General features: G+C 36.4%; 1 protein-coding gene across 2 annotated transcripts in view; it reads right to left on the bottom strand.

Moving 5' to 3' along the window:
- Window positions 1–23,127, bottom strand: part of LOC124785494 (bifunctional glutamate/proline--tRNA ligase) — a 221,267-nt gene that overhangs the window by 82,180 nt on the left and 115,960 nt on the right. For both annotated transcript variants that reach the window (XM_047254186.1, XM_047254187.1), the window contains exon 14: window positions 1,669–2,955. In XM_047254186.1, the coding sequence (XP_047110142.1) occupies window positions 1,669–2,955 (1,287 nt within the window). The remainder of the gene's footprint in view (window positions 1–1,668; window positions 2,956–23,127) is intronic.

Raw genomic sequence — 23,127 nt, 5'->3', positions numbered from 1 at the left:
AAACACAGCAAAAGTGGAAATTGCCACCTGTTTTTAATAAATTCATATTATGTGGAATACAATAAAATGAAGGAAAACATATTAGTGTCAGTGGGAAGTAAATCCGAGGTAATGAATTATCAGTCAGTGGTGCTAACCACTCGCCAACAGAGCCATTACTTCAACAGTTCCTAATAAACCCCTCATACTCTATGCTTGCACAATACATTACATGTAATTTCACAGAAAAATACAGACCTGATGCTGTAAGCAACATAGCACATGTAGTGCAGAAGGGATGGTCACATTACAGCATCTAAACTGGAAAACAGACAACTGTATTCCTTCTTTCAGTTGATCATAGAGTGGTTGAATATCATTCCATCACTCAAAATTGGTTTATTGTGGAGAGAGTGCTACGAAATATGTTTTTCTCCATCTTATTTTCATACCAGCACACATTCAAAGAGAAACGGGATACTTTAGTGTCATTTCCAGCTCATATTCGAACAGAAATGGCATAATTTTAGTGTGATATTTACAGTGTGCTGTATCACATTAACACATGATAACCGCCCACCACTGCTCTCTATTGATAGCCAAATAATGGTGGTGAAAAAATTTTCCGCCATCAGAATTTGTTTTAGCTACCTCCAAACACAAAAACACACACGCTTTTATTACGTATATGGGTTCTTTTACACAGTTAGAGTGAAATGACCAACATTTCATTTTATGGTTTTTGCTCATGGTGAATGCATGTGATCTATCACCTTCAAGAACAGTACGACTTAAGAAGCTGTTATGCGAACAATGAAATGTTGAAATAGTTGACTTTCAATAAATTATCAGGACAATCCTTGTTTTATTAAGACTGTATCATCACAGATTGATTTTTTCTGTATGTGTAATCGATTTTTAGTGTGCAATGGAATGAGAAAGAAACAACCAGTCAACATATAAGCACAGGATTTTGATGATGAAAACGCATATCAATAAGAATTTTAACACAGTAATTCAGCTTCTTTTTCAGAATAGACCTCTCCCCCCTTTTGGATACACACAAAACTACATTGTTTGACTTGGGCCACTGTTCTAGGCCATCACAGCTGTGTACCTGTTGTCTGAAGAAGAGAAAAAGTTCATACCCTACATCCAAATTCTTATTTATGTGGTTGGCTCTATTCATTCCACTGTTTGCTTTGCTCTCAGGATTTGTAATAATTTATACTTGGCTTTTTCACATAACTAACATTAAACGTGATATGATGAGTACACTGAGTAACTGTAAGAAATAAATGTTCATTTATGAATGAAACTGAATACAACCTGGTTAAATTTTATGTCATGCTGGCTCATTTGCATGAGGTAATGTTGTAATTTGACATGAAAGACTACAAATATTTGAAACTTGAGTTATTGAAATAAAGCACAGTATACTGACGCTGGTATTTAACAATATGATAATCATGATTCATTCTCAATGGATTATTGTTTTGTCACCTTGCTTTGAATTGGGGTATAACAAAACATGTAAAGCTAGCACTGGAAATTACTTAGGTGTTTTCCTTACCCACACTGCACAAAGCAGGAAATTGGGGGATTATGTAATTATTGCTTCTTTTTACAAAATGGCATGTTATTCATTACTAAAATACTTATATTTATTCTTCTAGTGTAGCAACATACCTTTGGTGCACCTGTGGATTTCAGGTTTCTCACTTTGTTACCCTGATCTGTTATCTCTTGTGTCAATGTGGAAATGGCAGCAGTATCCTCACCAGCACCTGCAGTTGACATTTTGGGAGCAGTATCTTTAGAATACAGGTCAGCTTTCCAGTCCTCTCCAGTAATGGTTTTGAATTCTGCTTTCAGGTCGAGTAGCTTTTTCACTTCTGCATCAACTGTGCTTTTAGATGCCTTCTCAGATTTCAGTTTCCTTACAATATCTCCCTGCTCTGAAATTGCTTTTAATAAGTTGTTTCTTGTATCAGGTGCTACAGCACCAGCACTTGGCGAAATATTGTTCTTTGGTGCTAATTCTACTTTCCAGTCCTCTCCTGTAACAGCTTTGAATTCTGCTTTCAGATCAAGTAGTTTTTTCACTTCAGTATCAATCGCACTTTTAGGTGCTTTTTCAGATTTCAGTTTCCTAACAACATCTCCTTGTTCTGAAATTGCTTTTAGCAAATTATTTCTAACATCAGAAGTATCTTTTGCTATACTATGGTCCTTTGATGCTAATTCCGTCCTCCAGTCTTCTCCTGTAACAGACTTAAACTCGGCTTTCAGGTCCAAAAGCTTCTTCACCTCTGCATCTATTACAACTTTATCTGCTTTCTCAGATTTTAGTTTTCTTACTGTTAATCCTTGACTTGCTATTTTTTCTAGTAAATCATTTCTAACATCAATGCTTGTATTAAGTGATGGCAATTCTAGTTCCTTTTTTACCTTCGGGACAAGGTCAACTCGCCAGTCTTCTCCAGTGACCGATTTGAATTGAGCTTTTAAATCTAGCAGTTTTTTTACTTCAATATCAATTATATTTTTGGCAGCTTTCTCTTGTTTCAATTTTCGAACAGTGTCACCCTGTGCAGAAATTTTAAGCAAAAGCTCGTCCGTAATACTAGTATCCTTAACCTGATTTGGTGGTTTTTCTTGTTCCTCTTCAGTGATTTTTGGTGGATCAAAATCGATTTTAAGTCTTTCACCAGTCAAGGCTTTAGTTTCTGACCTTAATGTAAGGAGAGCCTTCACTTCTTTTTCAATTGTTTCTTCACTGGCATTTTCTTCCTTCAATTTACTAACAAATTTTTCTTGAGAATCTATTTTTTGTAAAAGTGCAACTTTAGCATCTGAACCTACAGCATACACAGATTCAACTTTGAATGAAAGAGAGTATGGAGTAGACCCAGATTTGAGATCTCTTCCAGCTTCCTGTTGCTGAGTACTTCTGTTTTCCTTATTCCCAAATTCCTGTGAAAATAAAAACAGAAAGGCTAGCATCAATTTAAACATCATTGAGAGAAAATCTGTTCAGCTTAAGAAGGATACAACTTAAATTAATAAGACTAAAACTTGAAACTTTCCTTAGGCTTTCCATTTTTTCCCTCTAATCTGCCCTGTAAAGACCCCCCCCCTCTCTCTCTCTCATTTTAAAATATGCACACAGGATTGGGGGAGGGGAGAAGTGGCAAGAACTAATACAGAACAGAACTATGTCATTATTCTGAAGAACAGATGAATAATGGTAACATAAACAACCAAAACGAAACTTATATCATAATACAGACTGCTATATCTCCCACTACATGGAAAGAAAAAGTGTGGTTGTAAATTAGCATATATTAAGGAGTGCTACAGGATTACCAAATGTATACAAAGTAAACAAAATAACACCACTTGCTGCAAATAGTAGTCAAAGTTTTAATTCTCATCTCAGAAATATAGTTATGTGCCTAATTACAAATTTTTTTTTTTTTGGGCTGCAGATTCTTATCTGCAATTCTGGAAGACACTGAAATTCCTGTGCCACAATACTGCAGCACACCGATACAGCAATAAATGAGTGAAAAACATGAAAATAGCAGTAAATTTTGAAAATAGTAAGTCATTAATAAAGAAGTTGAGTACTTTGTTACCGTAATAATGTCCCACAAAACTGCAAATGCAATTCATTTGTATAATCTGCACGCAGCAGACACAGCTTCCAGTCATCTCAGAATGGATAAATACAGGTCCTGTATGGTTTTCAAAGAAATATTATACTATTCTTCCTGAAGACTATGCGCACATGCCGTTCTTGGTCGAACACAACAATAGAATCTGCATGCTTGGCTAGCATCTGTATTTATGTTCAAGCACACATTTCTAGCGGTGTTTCCGGAATTTTGTCCAACCCTTGTACAGGTTTGAGAACAAGATAGTAGTTGCCACGTGAGGTAGGATGCAAATGGAATAACAAATAGCATCATATAACAACAATTACTGAATGAAATGCAACGAAGGACAACTGGAAGATTAGAAGGAACTCATACTTGGAGGTGGTCACTATTGAAATATTCAGGCTTCTATTGTTTGTAGTCTCTGGTAACATTTTTCATCATAGGCTCTGCAGCGGCAACATACAAGCAAGAATGACTACAAGTTTCAATGCCTTCCCAAGAAAAATATTTTCTGTTACGATCTCAATCTTCACCCATTTCCACTAGTCTGCTCCTGAAAGTGTGATCCCATCCAGCATAGAACACAAAATGTTTCAAGAAGGTGGTGTTATCTATATGGGGTGACAAGCCAAACATGTACTACACACCACTTGTCAAAAGAACAGACTATTTGTATAGTGCATTAGATTATAAATCAGTGTTAAATGACAGCAGACATGTTTTATTTGGTGAGATGCTGGAAACCATTATGGGAGTGTCTGTCCACAGGACTGTACAAGGTGAATGCATACACAGATCATCATATGTTTCTATATGGAACTGTGAGCGTGGATCTACAATAACGGCATTGTTGATGCTTGTGTGCAGAAGTCCTTACGCAAGAACAAAATGAAAACATTCTACTGCACAAGGTTCAGCTTGTGGAAGCACATCTTTCACAGCACACAATTCAGTGCTTAGTCCTGCAGACTGAATTGTGAAGAGCAGAGGTGGTATGCTTTTGGCGGGAGTGCTGAAGCATAATATCCTCCTTTACCCAGGTACTTCTTGCAAAGAGAAAAGATTAGAAAGAAAAAAAAAGGTCTCCACACAAAATGGTTTATGTCAGCCTGAGCAGACAACATATCACGTCAGTCTTCCCCCCACCACAACAACGTCAACAGCTTTCATTCAAGCTAATTAGTTTTTTCCCCTTCATCTGAATTGGTAAACATGTTTGAATAATTTATGTGGAGCTGATTCACTCAATTTGTTATATTAAGGATTAAATTCGCTTGTCAGATAATAATATTAATGTATATTTTCTCTCTTTTCTTTTCAAACTGCCCACATTACCATGATCATGTTGTCACTGTATATGGAAACATCTGTGATGCAAGCAGTCTCTACCAATGGCTGGCCTAAAGAATTCTATAAATGAAGGCACCGAGAGGGAACTGTGATTAGCTTCTTTTGATGATTCTTCTTGAGTTGTCTTTATATGTAATATTCTGGTACTTCTATTTTAATTGCAAGTTCCTCTGTATAATTTGGTGTGAGGTTAGGCATTTATTATGAAGACTTAGTTCTGTAAATCCATGTGTTTGAATATTTAGACACTAATTCCATAACTATTGCTTTAATTAAAATATTTGCACGTAATCAAAATGAACAATTAGTATTTTTGTAAACTTCTTCCTGTTACAAAACTTGATAGGGCAATATGAACCATTCATATGCCAGGAAAATTATGTAAGCGGAAATAATGATTTGTTTCATGTGAGTCTTTGATTTAAAAACAGACATTGCACAAATCTACTCTTGAAAGTTTACAGTTTCAGAGTTGCCACAAGTTTCCCCAAGTGAAATTCCCTGATTTACAGAAAAGATTTAGCATTTTGCCCTGACAAATTCTGATATCTCAGGGGTAAGTAAAGATGCAAGTTGACAAAAAAATGTAAGTACTTCCGTATTTCTAAATGTGTGAGCAAAAATCTTAAGCACTAACCACAATGTTTTTTGCAATGAACTGTTTTTAGATGGAGAAAGCGAGCCAAACAGTATGTGTTTCATTAAGGCCACTGATGTTCTTTTACTTCAATTAAAAAAAATAAAAAATAAAATAAAATAAATAAATAAATAAAAAATTACACATTTCATTGGAGTCGCAAGACATAATTAAAATAGCTTCACTGATTTCAGAAATAAGCTCAGAAAAAAGTAGGCCTCTTGGAGGAAGTGAATAAGGCAGGAAAGAGTTATGCAAACAAACACTGTAGGTGAGTGCCAATAAAATGTTGGTCCTACTATGTGCGTTAGTATCGGTTATAACAAAAGCATTTGAATATATCGACCACGATATTCTTTTGCACAAAGTGAAACATTACAGAATTAGGAAAGCAGCTGGACAATGAGCCATTTTATACCAAGAAAATAAGAAGCAGAAAGATGTCTTCCAGTGCCAATGAATTGGGAACAAATGGTAAACATAAATTTTGACAAATTCATTAAAAACAAAAGGTATTTGTGCTCAATGGATACATTACAAACACACCAGCAAGTATGGTAAAGGCAACGTTTGTGAAGCAACAACCAGTTGACGTACTTTAAATCTGTGTGAGTATTCAGCATCAGCAACAGCCAGTTCCTAAAGCTGAAACTGCAAATGGAAGCTGTGCGCTGCTCTACAATAATGAAGACTGCTGAAAATATCTCAGCGAATCAGAGCGAAAAATTTTCACCACTTTTCTGGTAGCTAGAAGTGCTTCTATTCTGTTCCGGATTTTCTATTTAGAAGTGCCATAAATAAGATGTGCTGTTATTTGAATTAGCCTGAGCGTATGAGTGTCATTACCTTTACATAATTTCTGATCAGGGAGCCCATAAAGAACTTTTCTGCTGCTAGGTAAGTACTTTGATGGGCTGATATTTTACTAATGTTGTGTTTTAGCAGGAATGTAGGAGTTACTGCCAGTGTCAGAAGTGGAACTAATTTTCTTTTTTTGAATAGGAGACATTAATGAAAAGCAACGGCAAAACATCCAACAGGAAATTTATCTGATTTTTGTTTCGAATTATGATGCAGCTAGCTATAGGGAATGGCACTTAGTAATTTCCAATGAGAATGACAAAGCTGAAACTGTTGGTGTCTTAAGTACTGCACCTAACTGATAAATTATTGATTATTTTTCAAAACAGGAAATAGCTGCACAGTCAATATCTTATTTTTCAAAAGAGAAAATAACTGTATGGACAAGATCTTATTTTCCAAAAGAGAAAATAACTGCACAGCCAATTTCTTATACAGATTTTTTACAGTGTGAGTGAGTCTACATTAATGAATTCATTGAGCTATTTTTGACTTTCAATAAATTTGCACAGAGTAACACAATGACATAGGGAAACACATTTTTTTTTTTAAGTATATATTTTTCAGTCTCAGGTCACACAAATGTTATCAACTGCTTATGAGTCACTTTGCAACACATTCAATCATCTCATGACGACTTGATAATAAGTTGAAACTAGTAATAACATCATCTGTTAGAAAAGTTCAAGAAATTGTTTTAATGATAATCTCCTACAATCATTTAACATTAAGCCTAAATATTTTAAGTCACTCAGCTAATTTACAGATAACAGGGAATCATATTTGTAAATGAGATACTAAGAGCGGAAAATGTGTTTTACTGTTTAAGCAGCAAAATAAAGCATTTTAATGCAGACTGGAAATACTAAGGACAGCATTACTGAAAAGTATGTAAATACTGAATATAAATTTAAATGCCACGAAGTCTTTTCTGAAGGTATTTGTCAGGGGTGTAGCTTTATAAATAAGTGAAACAGGACGTTAAACAGTTCAGACAAGCTTCTGAAATGTGGTTCTTCTGGAGAATGATGCAAATTAGGCGGTTAGAGCAAATAATTGATGAGGAGTTACTGAATTGAATAAGGGCAGAAAAGACATTTGTAGCACAACCTGACTAAAAGAAGGGGTCAATCGATAGGATACATCCTGAAGTATCAAAGAATCGCCAGTCTGGTAATGGTGGGGGTAAAACTGGAGATGGAGATCATGGCTGCAATACAATAAGCAAGTTCAAATGGATGTAGGTTGCAGTAGTTATGCAGACAAGAAAAGGCTTGTGCAGCACTTACTAGCATGAAGAGCTGTGTCAAATCAGCCTTTGGACTGAAGCCCACACCAAGAACAAGTAAATTTTATGCCCTTAAGCACGATAAAACAAAATATTTGCAGAGCTCTTTCTCATGGCCCTCTCATTGTAAATAACACATCACAGTTGGATTACTGTTTCTGAACCATATTATCTCAACAAAGGGCAGGAAAATTTATTTTTACTTGATTTAGTGGTCTTATGGTAGGTTTGCATGGGCCCAAAAAGTTGCATATTGGCAACAATATGGCTCAGCAATGTTGCCATGCCACACTACCAGCCATGCAAACTGCCGCCACATATTCAGTAACATTGCGAACTGCTGCTTGATAATATTTGCGGCAAATCATTTCCAGGGCACAAGTATTTACATTTGTCACAGTCCTGCAAGCTAGTGCAACTGAGTGCAGCGCTTCTGCTTTTGTATTCTACACTGAAAAAAGTTAATAACCAAAAGATAGAGCAGGCTTTGTAAATGTGTTCTTTCTTAAATGATCTGCTTCTGAAACTTTAATTCATGAACTGTATCTGGATAAACATTTTTTCCAAAAAGTTTCTGCATGTGGTCTGAGAAATAAGAAGATGTACCAATATGAAAGAGTGCATAATTAGTTATAACAAGGCTCACAATCAGCCTTTGGTTTTTGGCTACTGACAGTCTGTAAAGAAGTTGGCAAAAATGGACCCAAGGAATTCATTACAGTAGTTTAAAATAATGATCAAATGTTTATGTTAATGCTGTACTCTGGTTCATCAGCACAGAGGGAGAACTAGGAGTTTTATATGTGTGATACATCTATAACCAGAGTTACGGGAAGTGGAAAGTAAGGTATACAAAAGACCATAATCAAAAATATGACACTTAGCAAATTGCTACCCATGAAAATGTATACATCTATAACCAGAGTTACAGGAAGTGGAAAGTAAGGTATACAAAAGACCATAATCAAAAATATGACAGTTAGCAAATTGCTAGCCTTGAAAATGTAACACATGTGATGAGGCTAAAAAAAAAAGTTTGGAAGTCTTAAAAACACATATATAGAATACAATGACGACTTACTGCTTCAGATCTTCTTTTAACAGGGCAGTAGCAGTTAGAATGTCTTTTTCCCTAATTGTGGACTTTATATATATTAGTTTCTATGTTCCATAGTTCTGATCGTAGATGTTCATATTAAATTTATGAATTTCATAGTTCTTTTTTTGTCCATCTGGTTACTCACATAGACAACAAAGAAATCTGGTGCATCTACGAATGTGTGCCAACTTTCGAAATGAAGTGAAATAATATTGGCACAGGGTGATCAAACAACCAGTGAAGTCAAACATTTTAAATTATTTGGACTGAATGTGGATGGAGCATCTACGTTTCACAAATGATCTCTTAAACCTAGAAAAACACATTGAGAATATGTATGGTGTCAGTTTGTGCAGACTGTCATTAAAAAGTCTCTAGATTCTCACTCTGCTATCCCTCCAAATATACTTCTTCATCGGATTTGTAGTTAATAATCTGAACTTACTTAAAAGAACTATCCATGATTAGTGAACAACAAATGGAAAAATAAGTTGCACTTGGATAACATTTATCTAACTATGGCATGGGAAAGGTCGGCACTGCTCTGTAAATTTCATTTTCAAGAGCTTCTGGCTGAAATGAAAAACTCTCATGTAAAACCTACTCAGATTTCTGAAATCTAAGTTGAAAAATTTCCATGTGCCACACTCCTTTTATTCTGGGCAGGAATTCTTGGAAGCAGTTTAAAGCCTTCCATTCAAATATTTTATTTATTGTATATACTATGGTAATTTTTTTACTTCCATAGTCTTCTATCTATGTTTTTGAATTTATTAACAATTCCCTACAAATTATGTAATGTCTTGTTCCATGAGAAAGTAGTTTCTACTTATCTGGTCCAATGGAACTTGACATTTTAGAATTAGAAGTTACAATGCCATCCAACATTTTGAGAACAGGTGTTGCATAGCTTTTTAATGGGCAATTACGGGGAGTTGCAGTTATTTCTAAAATGTTGTACAAGCATGTACGTGCTTCTACAGAAAGACATGAAAATTGGCCTCTCAAGCGTTTTTCTGAAAAATCTTTTCAATCTTTTATCCAATGGGTATTAAGACTGAAGGAAGGCATCAAAGGAATTAAGAGATAGGCTGTTAAGTTTGTTACTGATAGGTTCGAACAAACCGCAAGTACTATGGAAATGCTTTGGGAACTCAAATAGGAATCCCTGCCAGGGTAGCAATGTTATTTTCAAGGTACACTATTGAGACAATTTAGAGAACTGGCATTTGCTGCTGACTGCAGGACAATTCCACTGTTGCCAAAGTACATTTCACATGAGGACCACAAAGATGAGAGAAATTAGAGCTTGTACAGCAGTATGTAGACAGTCGTTTCTCTCTCGCTCTGTTTTGCGAGTGGAACAGGAAAGGAATTAACTAGTAGTGGTAAAGGAACCCCCCTCCATGCACCGTATGATGTAGATGTCAAGAATCTTCTTTAATACTGCAAAATATTTTTTTGTCTGCTGAACTATTCAACATTTCTTATGTGCACACCTATTTTTTATTTCTTTCTTTCTTTCTTCAGTGCTTTCCACCCCATCCATAGTGACATGTCAGAAGCCAGGAGTGAAAAATTTTGTAGCAGATCTGCACTGGGCTTATTTTCCATGTACAAATTCCTTCTCCAAGGCTGCATTAGTGTGGGGTGTAGCTTTCTTTTTCTCTTCCCCACGTCCTCATGTCCAAAGACATGAGAAAAGGCGTTTTTACTGAATACATAAAAAAACTGTGTACATAAAAACCAGATAGACAAGGAAGATTAGGATTTACAGTTTTATCAACGGTAGGTCATTAGAGGCACAGCACATACCCACACCAAGGGAATGATTTGGAAGGAAATCAATTATGTCCTTTCCATAGAAACCACCTTGGCATTTGCCTTAAATGGTTCAAGAAACCGATGAAAATCTGTATCTCATTGGGGAAACAAATCTTTGAATCATGATAAAACTTTGGGCTAAAGCTAAAGCAGACAACATAGGAAGAAAGGAACTGTTGATGGTAAATGACTGTCATTTATCACCTGTTAAGCGGCTAGGTAAGTGAGTTCAACCTCTGGATTGATGATAGATTAACACAAATCACAGTTGACAGGATTTATTATTACTAGCAATAAGTAGCACAAATGAAGTAGTTTAAGAATTCCAAAACTTATGATAAATTTTCCGTAAGATGTGCAGGTATCTGCTTTATACAGTATTTTTACGGCTCACTTTTGGTGAACACTTTCTTAACTTCAACTGCATTGTCACAGATGGTCACAGACTACTACCTAAGGGTTTAATGTGTAAGTAGAATGTGTTAAACAATGTTTCTTGCCTAATTTATCCGCCTGTCAAATCTATTTCAACTTATCAATTTTACACAAACTTTTTCCATTAGAGAATGATTATTAATGTCTTTTCCTAGCAGCTTTCTTATTTGGTTGAAATTATGTAATATGAGTCTCTGTGTGATTAATGAATATTATTTGCTGTGAACTAGTTGTTGGGCTGTACTGCTATCATCTGTGCTGTATCTTGACATGGGCATAATTGGACAGCTGTTATTATGGAACATACTCAGTAAATAGCCCTTTAAAGTCACTGAATGGTCATTTATGTAAGTAAGGAACAGGAGCAGACTGAGTATCAAAGTTTGTGAGGCATTACATTTCATGTCACCCCATACAGAATTAATTTTTATTCCTGTTGTAGATTATTCATGTAATACTTTTCACTCTTTGTGTATGTGAGAGAGAGAGCGATCTGAGAATTCCACATGTGGAGAGGAAGATGACATCCAGTGAAATTAGCTGTGTGTGTTTGTGTGCTTTGAACATCACACAAACATCTTCTTCTTGGCTGTAGTTTAATCACAATTTTTAAACATTGGTAATTTATATGGACTTATATTCAAATAATTGACACTCTCCAAAATATTAAGTATTTTAAAATTCGTGATTTCTAATGCTCAATAACATTTAAATCCAATGTTAGCTTAAAAGCACAGAATTTCCTGAGGTTTTATAAAATTCCTGAAATTCCCTACAGATTTCCCTGATTTTTCCAGGTTGAAAAGTAATTCCTTGAGAATTCCAGGTTTCAAGAAAAATCGCCACCCTGTAAGTATCTTGTTCTGCAAATATCTTTCTAATTTTCTTCCCATAAGTTATGTTTAAATGCAGTGACCGAGATTACATTTCTGTTTGGTGCTGTTAATCATTTATAATCTGAACCTGACTGCAAGGCGTATTTTATTGTCAATATTTGATTATCATGGTTGAATAAAATATTTACTTTCACTTTTACATTCAAACCACAGAATCTATTTGCATCTAATGATGTTGTAAATGGCTGTTGTGCTATGACCTTCAATTTCCGTTGGGAACCTGATTTATTAATTTAGTCTTCGAAAGTGTTTCCAGACTGTGGATTAAAATAAATAAATAAAATATGTATGAATGGGTGCATGCTGTGGAAATAGGCAAAATACGCAAATCAGACAGAATGAAAATTTGTTTTAACAGAAAGTAAATATACACTGTATCATTCTTTATTTATCAGTGCATTTTATTTTGCTTATATGTGCATGCCAACTGAATTCTATTTGAATCCAAGTGCATGAAAACTATGTTTTCAGAGACAGTTAAATTCCGTTCGAGTTTACTGTAACACTTATGTTGCTTGGATCACCTTTTTAAGTACAAATTCTGGTAATGTTTTTTGTGTTTATCAACAGCTTATTTCCCTCAAACCACCCAGCTAGTTAACTGTAGACCTATTTACTGCTGCTCTTAGGTGGTTTTGGGTGTTTCGAATAAGAAGGATGCTTGTGACATCTGGAAAAAAATGTATTTGTTTGAGGCTCTGTGTCAGGTCTAGGCTATTTGTATACAGGAGGCAAAGGACTGGTCCACATACAGATCCTTGAAGAACTCCCATATTTTTTTTATAGAATTTCTAAATTTGAGAAATTTGCCTTAATATTTGTTTATGGTTCACGTTTCACTTCTGTTTCCCACCAGACAAACCATTTTGATGCAGTGCCTCTAATGTCATAAACTTGGAGCTTTTTAAACGATTATAATGCCGGTGGTATTTTGTTTATTTTCCATTGTTTCTAGGACAGTTTTTTTTTAAAGTATAATGGATGGCATCTGTTGCCCACTATTCCTTAAGTGATTCTAAGCATCAGTTTGGATTTTACTTTGGTTCAAAAGTTTATTTAACTTTTTATGCAGTACTTTTTTATTATTTTTCTAAACCCTGATTAATATCGGGAATGGTTAATATTTTCCTACGATTGTTTTTTTTTTTTCCTACGTTCTTATGAACAGAGGCCACTTCGCAATTATTATACAGTTTGGAAATATGCCTGCCAAGCAAAAAAAGAAGCTAACTTTGTCTGCATTTCTTTACAATTTAATCTGGAATACCGTTATCTATGAAGACATTTTGTTAAAATTGTTGCAAAACGAATTTTACTTAGTTTTCCCGTTTGTTTGTGATACCTCTTGTCAATGACTTTTGTATTGCTTATATCTACATAGTAACGCCTGAAAAGATATTATGCAATATGCTGGTGATCAGTAATTCTCATGTTGTCATGATTCAGTGATATTTTCCAATTGCAAGGGACACTTTGCTTCTTCCTTTATTCATTTTCTGGGTTGCTTAGTTTTAATTAGCTGTCTTTAATGCAAAATTGTCATTGATCTCCTTTTTTTCTTTGGCGCATAATTCTTCTACGGCTCTGAACATCGTATTATAGGTTCCCTCAATATTATTACACGCGCTCCACCAAGATACAATCGTAAGCAACCAAGGGAACCGCAAACAGACGAGACCTCCATACAATAGGCAGGAAATATAAATATGAAGACCAACAGTATCAGAATAGTGCGATTTTTAGTTCTCCTTATTCTCTAGTTTGCGAAGTCAAACAGGTGAACGGTGCAGCCGACTTTGATGACTTTTCAAAAGCTCCTGAAAAGCAGTCGAGAATTTAAAAATCCGTGATCCTTCTCTTCATAAAACATATCGTGATTAAATATCACGGTTTCGTAGCTGACTGTTACGAGCGCTAACCACACTACAAAATTATTGAAAACCACATGTTGGGAACCTTGCCTGGACGCGCTGCAGGACGGCCGCCTGTTTTAACCAATTAGAAGTGGCCGTGGCTGTAATAATGTCGGCTACGGTTAACCTCGGCAGGAAAAATATGTTGGTTCGAATATGGCAGTCGTTCGTAAAATATGATACGACGGCGTAAGTCTTTAAGCTGAAAAACAAATTTCTTATGTATGCAGAAATACACCACCCGTATTAAAGAGATCTGTGGGCAGCACATTTACACACATAAATCTGTGCAGTAATGGCGTTCTACAAATACGACCGCAAGGCCAATTACAAGATACGCCGGTGTAATACATGCTGAGCACACAAAACAACATATATTTCTAAACAACCACGATAAACGGCGCACTATAAAGAAAAGTACAACTAAAGCAAAAACTTTGTTTTAGACCACGGTGGTAAATCGTGACATCTTTTCTTACATTCATTCATTAGTTGCAAATACCTGAACGATAATCTTATAAATAACGTGTGTCCCTTCACAAGTGACCTGCAGTTTTGCTTTCGAACATGTACGATTACACGTTACACCACATGTTGATGGGACGTGACTCGCATTTAAACATGTGTGATATAATATATGGCGACAACAGTAACTATCGCGCACAAAGAATGATAAGTAAAAGAGCATTAAAGCTACATTGCAACACAACCAAGAAGCAAGGTGTGCATACACCGCTTACCGCTGAAGCTAAACAGACACAAAAGGATGAGTATCCCAGCACCTGTTGATTGCGTTCCGGACTGATTCGGAAGGCTCACAGCTGGCACGCTTTTGACAGTGCCACACGCACGTGGCAGTTCAGTGAAAGTAACTTCAAGCGTCGTGTCGGTGCTTGCCAAACTGGCTGCGGAGAACGATGGTTCCACTTTGAACTGTTTTACGTTTGCCACGGAATACGCGTAGTTCGATACGCGACGTAATTTTACAAATTCGGCTCTCGAGTTGTATTTTCGTCTCCACCACACAGATGGATGGAAAACAGAGGTTGCTTCAAAAAATATGTAGTCACAAGGGGCAATATTAATCAGTACCCTGTTAAGACTCTACAGCATTAAGACCCATTACCATTCTACTATTACATTTAAAACCACATTCTACAAAATGGCCACAAGGATTGAACAAGCACATTCATATTGAAGGGAAAGAAATAAGGAGTTTAAAACATCAAAGTAATCAGGAATGTAACAGAACCTCTGTAGACTAAAAATGGATGGAAGTTAGACAGGGTCTAACTGAAGGAACTGTTCTAGCATATACCAGAAACAAGAAACCATACAAAACGTAAATCAGGATGGGCAGATGACGTCCTAACTAAAAGACACTGGAGTAACCAAGTGTAGTAACATAGCAGTTGGCACAGTGGGCTCACATTTGTGAGGAACAGACTTAAATTACACATCTGGTCATCCACATTTATGTTCAAAATGGTTTTCATAAATCTATTAAAGCTAATGGCATTCTTAGAAAAGATACAGCCAATTATCTTCATCTTTTACCCACCCAAGCTTGTGTTCCATGTTCTAAATGGTACATTTTCACTAATCTTCGCTACTGAGGAACTACATACTCACTTTCGTCAGTGCTGCAATACATTAGTTAAATATCTACGGAAAAAAGGTTACAGTTTAGTACCTAGTCACATTCACATTACAGCTGCAGCACTGGCACAGTTTAACAATGATGGGGGTGGGGGTGGGGGGGGGGGGGGGGGGGGGGAGAAAAAGCAGCTACTTAACACTGGTGTTAAGTAGCTCATCACGGATTTTTCCTGTTGTGAAGGAAAACCATGGAATAACTAAACATGAACTGGAACCTTCTTAGTTTGAAATATGAGTCAAATGTCCTAACCAATGTACTATTTACCTTGATAAACATCTATTGGTAAGGCTATAAAGTAATGTAAACTGGATAAATTTATATAAATTCGGTTAAAAGCAGGGTGAACAGAAGATATATTTGCTGGGAGACTTTCGGGGAACTGTCAAAATTGCATACGGCCATATTGTAAATTGTGAAGGCACTCATAAATTTGTAGCTTGTGTTGTACCAAACTGAAAGACAATGTCCTTTTGAGGGTGGTTGGGCAGACATGCAGAAACAGTACTGTAAGATGGATTGTAAAATGGTTTTACACTTTTCATTCTTTATTTCATGCACAAAGCATAAAGGACAAAAAACACAAAATTAGTGTGTACATCATACAGCCCATTATTTTGCTTCTTGTCCAGTCAAGAAATGACTAAAGAAGGAAGTGACTTGTAATAGGACAAACCATCATCCGTTGTGCTTTGTATAGTTGCTTGCTAAATACATACATGTACATTAGGTAACGAGCAGGACCACTACTGATAAAACTGAGCATCACACACTAATGTGTATTCTGGGTTTGAAAGAGAACAGCACAGCAACAATTCATCCCGATTTTTTTAAAAGGACATCATATTCACCATTAATAGTACAGATTGTTTATTTCACAACTGCAGTTTCGGTCTTACGGTCATTATCAAGTGGTACTGCGAAAAGTTTTGCTTCATCACATGCCAAACTTCAAAATCCCCGTACATGAATACATGTCATCATTGAATCTGAACCTATTCACTGTGAACTCCAACCACGAAAAGTTAACCAATCCATACTGAGTTGGGGGAAGCATATGGCAACAATGCACCATTTTATAGTTACGTGGTGCAGACACTTACAGCACGATCGAACAAATCTGAATGACAAAGAAGTAAGGGGCAGATTCTCTCTCCATCCTCATGGAATTGCAAGAGAAGTGGAGGCTTTAGTGGTTTAAGACTGGCATCAATTGGAAAAGTGAAAATAAAATCAGTCCTAGATCAGTTTTTTTACATCCTGTATGACATTGTGATTCAGAAAGCCCATTGAACCAATTTGTTTAATCTAGTTTTACGAATGGCACTTATACAACTGTAACATAAATTATCTACTTTCTTATTCCAGCAGAAATTCATAAAGTTTTATTACTGTGTAATTTCCCAATCACTGATGGCAACAGTGTAGCTAGTTTAAATGGGTCCAACTATTATTAAGAGACATTAACAGATTTGTAAGAAACATGTCGATCTGGAATTCTTAGTGAACAAATATGTGTTGCTTGGTAAAGAGATATACAACATTTTAAAACCCTCATTCTCCTCCTCTCCATAATCAGTTTTTTCTTTTTCTTTTTTCTTCAAAAAAACTTCATACTTCAATATTATTCATAATCACAGTTCTCATGTCCCAGAATGTTTTAATATTAATTAGTGATTATTTCCAAAATTCAGAGACAATATAGCTAAGATCTTTTCGATTCCAAGAAGTCTACTTTCACTACGAGAACTTGTTAGTTTGCCAATTATTAGAAAAGGACAAGTCCCTTTTTAGCCATCTTTGGTGGGCTTTGTGATCCTAGCAGAAGTAGAAACAATATCCAAAAAGTGGTACTTTGCCTTTATTATAACCATACAGTTCATGTAACGCAAACTTGCTACTCACCATATAGAGGAGAGGTGAGTCACAGACAGGCACAACAAAAAGACAGATTCATGTGGGGCTATATTGGTGGCCAAATCATTCGCTTGAATTGTTCAAGATGCTCTTCAAACCAACCACAAACAATTCTGGCCCGGTGACATGACATCATTGTTTGAGAACTAGAAGCCCACGAATGGCTATGAATGGTCTTCAAGTAGCTGAATGTAACCATTTCCAGTCAATGATTGATTCAGTTGAACCAGAGGACCAAATAAATTCCATGTCAACACAGTCCACAATGTTATGGAGCCACTAGCAGTTTGCACAGTGTTTAATTCACAACTTGAGTCTGAGGCTTCATGGGGTCAGCTCTACACTCAAACCCTACCATTAGCTCTTATCAACTGAAATCAGGACTCACCTGACCAGGTCACAGTTTTCCGGTCATCTAAGGCCCTGGAGAGGCATTGCAAGCAAAGTTGTGCTGTTAGCAAAGGCACTAGCATCAGTCATCTGCTGCCATAGCCCATCACCACCAAATTTTTGTTGCACTGTTCTAATGGATATGTCGTCGTATGTCCCACATTGATTTCTGTGATTATTTCATGCAGTGCTGCTTGTCTGTTAGCACTGACAACTCTATGCAAACGCCGCTGCTCTTGGTCATTAAGTAAAGGTTGTCGGCCACTATGTTGTCTATGGTGAGAGGTAATGCCTGAAATTTGGTATTATCAGCACACTTTTCACACTGTGGATCTCATAATACTGAATTCACTAACAATTTCTGAAATGGAATTTCCCACGTGTCTAACTCCAACTACGGTTTGCATGCATCTAGCCCCAACTACCATTCTGCGTTAAAAGTTCGTTGATTACCATTGTGTAGCCACAAACAACTCAGACACCTTTCCACATGGTCTTCTGAATACAAATGTCAGTTCCCATCAATACAGTGCCCTTTTATACCTTGTGTATGTGATACTGCTACTATCTGTATATATGCATATTGCAATTCCATGACTTGTCACCTCATTGAATTTTGTATCCCTTGATTTTGCTCTTTTCGTGTTACAAATTAGAACATAACAACAGGTTTTATTTTTGTTCTTACTCACTTCTGTAAGCAATTGGCAGGACAATAATTAAGTCAGTTGGTAGCAATCATTTGTAATGTTAACATCTCTGTGTCATTACTGATGCCCTGATTTAGTTACCGAAAAGTAGACCTCACGTTATAATCAGCCACGAGTTCGTAACTTCGCCTGTGGGTGTCAAACATTATATTAACATAATATATTTACATATCACTGTGTGGGTGAAGTGTATATATGTATCATATTCGTTTATCTTTACCCTAATCGGCCACCAATGAAAGGTGAAACAGTTTATTAATAAATATGGTGTGCCGATTTGGTTTAAATATTGAGATTATTGACTGTTAAAAAGCAAACTCATAACAATAGTGGAAACTACTGGCTGGAGCAACACATAAAATAAGGGAAAGACAACCACTCACCAATAGTGGATCAATGTGTGGAACACAGAAACACACAACTGAAAACAGCATTCACACTAGCTTTCAAGCACTAGCTCTTTTTCTAGAAGTAGTACACAAATTTACACACACAACTACACAGACATCCAAAGATACACTCCCGTGACCATTACACAACTTTTGCCATGGCCAATGGAGCTCTGATGTAACATGTTGATTCTGCAGAATAAAATGTTCCACTTCTACCCATGTGGGCTCACCAAAGATGTTTGATGAAACAGAAAATGTTGTTTAGGCAGCTGTTAAGTGTGGAACATCCCACTGAGCATGTTCTGCTTTGTCTTATGTGTAAATTTGTTCTAAAAGGTATCAGCTCAGAACATCAATGGTGAGTGAGCATCTCCACATGCTGTGGAGCCCACTTACACTTTGGCATTGCAGCTTGGTGGTGTCCTGGAAGCAATGGAACAAAGCAGGCGATAATGTCAATGCCAGAACAGTTGAACATGACAGATGGGAACAGTCATTTTGTAATATCAAATTGGTACGGCAGCACATGTTATGATTTATTGTGAGCTACAAGATATGCGTGATCTGTATCACTTGCAACTGTAAATGAAATTGTACAGTGGAAATGTTGCAATTATAATATAGAAGAGTTACTACAAAACTGATTACATCATTTTAGTAGCTTGAATAGATTGGAACTCCTTCAGCAACCGCAAAATGCAAAAGCTGAAGTAGTCACGCATTTTATGTAGCAGCACTGCATAGCAGGTCCCCAACAGCAAATACCTTCAAGAATGGCGAGCGGAAGATACTTTTAACCATTCACTTGTGGCATTGTGGCACACCAGTGTGTGTGTGTGTGTGTGTGTGTGTGTGTACTTTTGCTAGGAAAAGAGCTAGTGCTCAAAAGGTAATGCAAATACAGTTTTCAGTTACGTGTTTTTGTGGTCCATGCTTCAATCGGCTACAGGTGGGTGGTTGCCTTTCCCTTATTTATGTATTAGCACAGCAAAAATGTGTTTCAATAAATGTGAAGGGGCTGAAAACTAAGTGCTGTAGTGTAGCATAAAATTTTTAGTAAATATCATTCCAACCCAAAAATAACAGGAGACTGATCCCACACAAGAGTTTATGAGTCCACTCAAGTTGAATTACCAGATCAGGTAAGTTTTGGCTTGTCATACAATTTCCATTTATGAAAAATAAGCAACACGCAGCAATTTTTAGCAAGAGTAAAAGAATCCCTTCTTCACCTGGGGGCTTGATTTGGAAGAAGAACATGCAAAGCTAGCCTCAACTGACGAAGGTCCGGACATGGCTTTTCCTTTCATGCAAAATGGGGTCTTGCAACTCTCCCATTTGCGTCTCTGGAACTAATAACAAACAGTGGAACATCTAGTCAAAGAAAGGACCCAGTAGAAATACCCTGGAATGCTCAAAGCAAGGTCAGCACTCAACTGACTGTAGCTGTTGGATGTTTATTTGTTGTCTAAGCCTCCTTCCTGCAATTTATTTGATGTTTATTTTTACACAATTCTTCTGTTGTATGAATAAATAAATGATTTAAATGTAGTTACACCTTGAGCTTATTAGAACTTTACATATGTACTTTTGACAATGGTAATTGTTAAGTGAATAATATGCGAGAAAGGTAATTTTGCTTCACAATTGCTAAACTTTTATGGCTTTTCTACTTCTGACAGATGCATATGTACAAATTTTAATGGAGGAAATTTACCCATCCATATTAATGAAAAGATGAGTAGTGCTAGTCAGTGCGAAAAACCTGCTAAAGGTGGTTAACGATACAGGGTATTTTTCTGGCTCAATATTATGCATAACTCAACATATATTTCTTTCAGGCATGGTTTATAATGTACATGTTTTACAGAGTTTTTGTTGATATCAGGTAATGCAGCACACTTTCTAAACAAATTAGAAGTATTTTCAATGTTTTTGAACCTGCTTAGGGTTATTAAAAAAATTACAAAGAAACTGATGCAATTTTTTCCCCAAAATGCTTCCTCAAATTTAGTTACCATTTAATCTAATGTTATAAATTTGAAGGAGTCCAAATTTTCACCAGATATGCATGACACGATGGCTGAGGTACTAAACCTATTTAATTCCACCTATTCATCTACATCTACATCCATACTCTGCAAGCCACCTGACGATGTGTGGCGGAGGGTACCTTGAGTACCTCTATCGGTTCTCCCTTCTATTCCAGTCTTGTATTGTTCGTGGAAAGAAGGATTGTCGGTATGCTTCTGTGTGGGCTCTAATCTCTCTGATTTTATACTCATGGTCTCTTCGCGAGATATAAGTAGGAGGGAGCAATATACTGCTTGACTCCTCGGCGAAGGTATGTTCTCGAAACTTCAACGAAAGTCCGTACCAAGCTACTAAGCGTCTCTCCTGCAGAGTCTTCCACTGGAGTTTGTCTATCATCTCCGTAACGCTTTCGCGTTTACCAAATGATCCTGTAACGAAGCGCGCTGCTCTCCGCTGGATCTTCTCCATCTCCTCTATCAACCCTATCTGGTACGGATCCCACACTGCTGAGCAATATTCAAGAAGTGGGCAAACAAGCGTACTGTAACCTACTTCCTTTGTTTTCAGATTGCATTTCCTTAGGATTCTTCCAACAACCGTCAAATGGGGTGATTTTGGACACCGGGGCGAATTCGGACAGTATGACTTATCTGCTCTTTGCCACTGCATAGAAACAAAGAGTTACGTATTTTAACGTCCGTGCGCCAGTTATTTTAAGCGCAAGATTGTATTTATCACTTTCCACAACTTTTATTTTGCGTCAATTGTTTCCCTAGTTGAATAACTGACTAACAGTTTCAGAGTTAAAAATCCATGCATTATCGTAAAGTGGGAACTTTCTATTGTTGCGCCAAGCGGGAAGTTATTGTAACCTTAACTGTCAATGCGCTCAGTAACTAACAGCATTGAGACAATTTCTGTACAAGTTTGTCGAGTTTCTTGTGCAAGGTTATAAAATAACGACGGTGTTTGTAAAACTGTGTACTGAGTGGGGTGATTTCGGACAATGCCAAGAACGTGTAAGAGCAGGAGAGGTGCTACAGTACGGTGTAATTATGATGCGGAACTTTTAGATAAAGCTGTTTGTCATATTCAGAATGGTAAATTATCGCACAGAAAAGCATGAGATTTGTATGGTATACCTAAATCAACCCTACAAAATAAAGTGCAGCAAGCACATCCGAAAAAAAAAAATGGGAGGACATCCAGTGCTAAATGAAGAAGAAATGCTGAAGCAAGGTATCTTGAGGGCTGCACATTGGGGATTTCTCTTCACTAAATTGGATATTAGATATTTAGTTAAAGGCTACCTTGATAAATCTGGCTGTAAAGAGAAGAAATTTCTTAATAATTTGCCAGGAGAAGAATGGGTATTTCTTAATGATTTCTCAGGAGAAGAATGGGTACATTTATTCCTCAAATGACAGTCAGAAGATCTTTCTGTTCGCTTAGGCAAAAGTATTAAACGAGCTCGTGCAGAACTTATCTGCAATATATTCATTATATCATTCCATATCACTTATTCGTAACTAAGGGCTACCTTAAAATGTCACCAAAATCAAATAAAAAGCATGTAGGGGGAAAAAAAGAAAAAAAAGGGAAGAAAAAAAAGGGCAGTAACTGTCCGAATTCGCCCTTTATATACTGTAACTTTGGACAGCATGGGGTGACTTCGGACACTTCACTTTATTTAACTGCCTCAGATAAATATACCTACACATACACTTTCTGGTTCTGGGATATTTTATTCGTTACACATATACCCTACCGATTCATTAACAATCAATTTAATCTAACAATATATACGAAAGTTACAATCAAAATAACAACAAAACCGTCCGAAATCACCCCATCTGACAGTATGTATATTACAAGGATAAAAAATGTCACATCTTACTTTTCAACTTTTATAATTTTTTTCATAATAAAATGTTATTTTTTCTAGAATTTAGTAGATTCTGCAATAAAGCTTGGGTCTACTACATAAGTATGGACTATTGTAAGTTACAGTAAAAAAAAAAAAATTAGAACAATGCTTTATACACATCAGGAAATATTTGTACCTAAATCCTGAAAAACA

Source organism: Schistocerca piceifrons, chromosome 1 (assembly GCF_021461385.2).
Source record: "Schistocerca piceifrons isolate TAMUIC-IGC-003096 chromosome 1, iqSchPice1.1, whole genome shotgun sequence".
Classification (NCBI taxonomy): Eukaryota; Metazoa; Arthropoda; class Insecta; order Orthoptera; family Acrididae; genus Schistocerca; species Schistocerca piceifrons.
The sequence above is the reverse complement of the archived record's forward strand: the minus strand, read 5'-3'. Positions and strand labels throughout refer to the sequence as shown.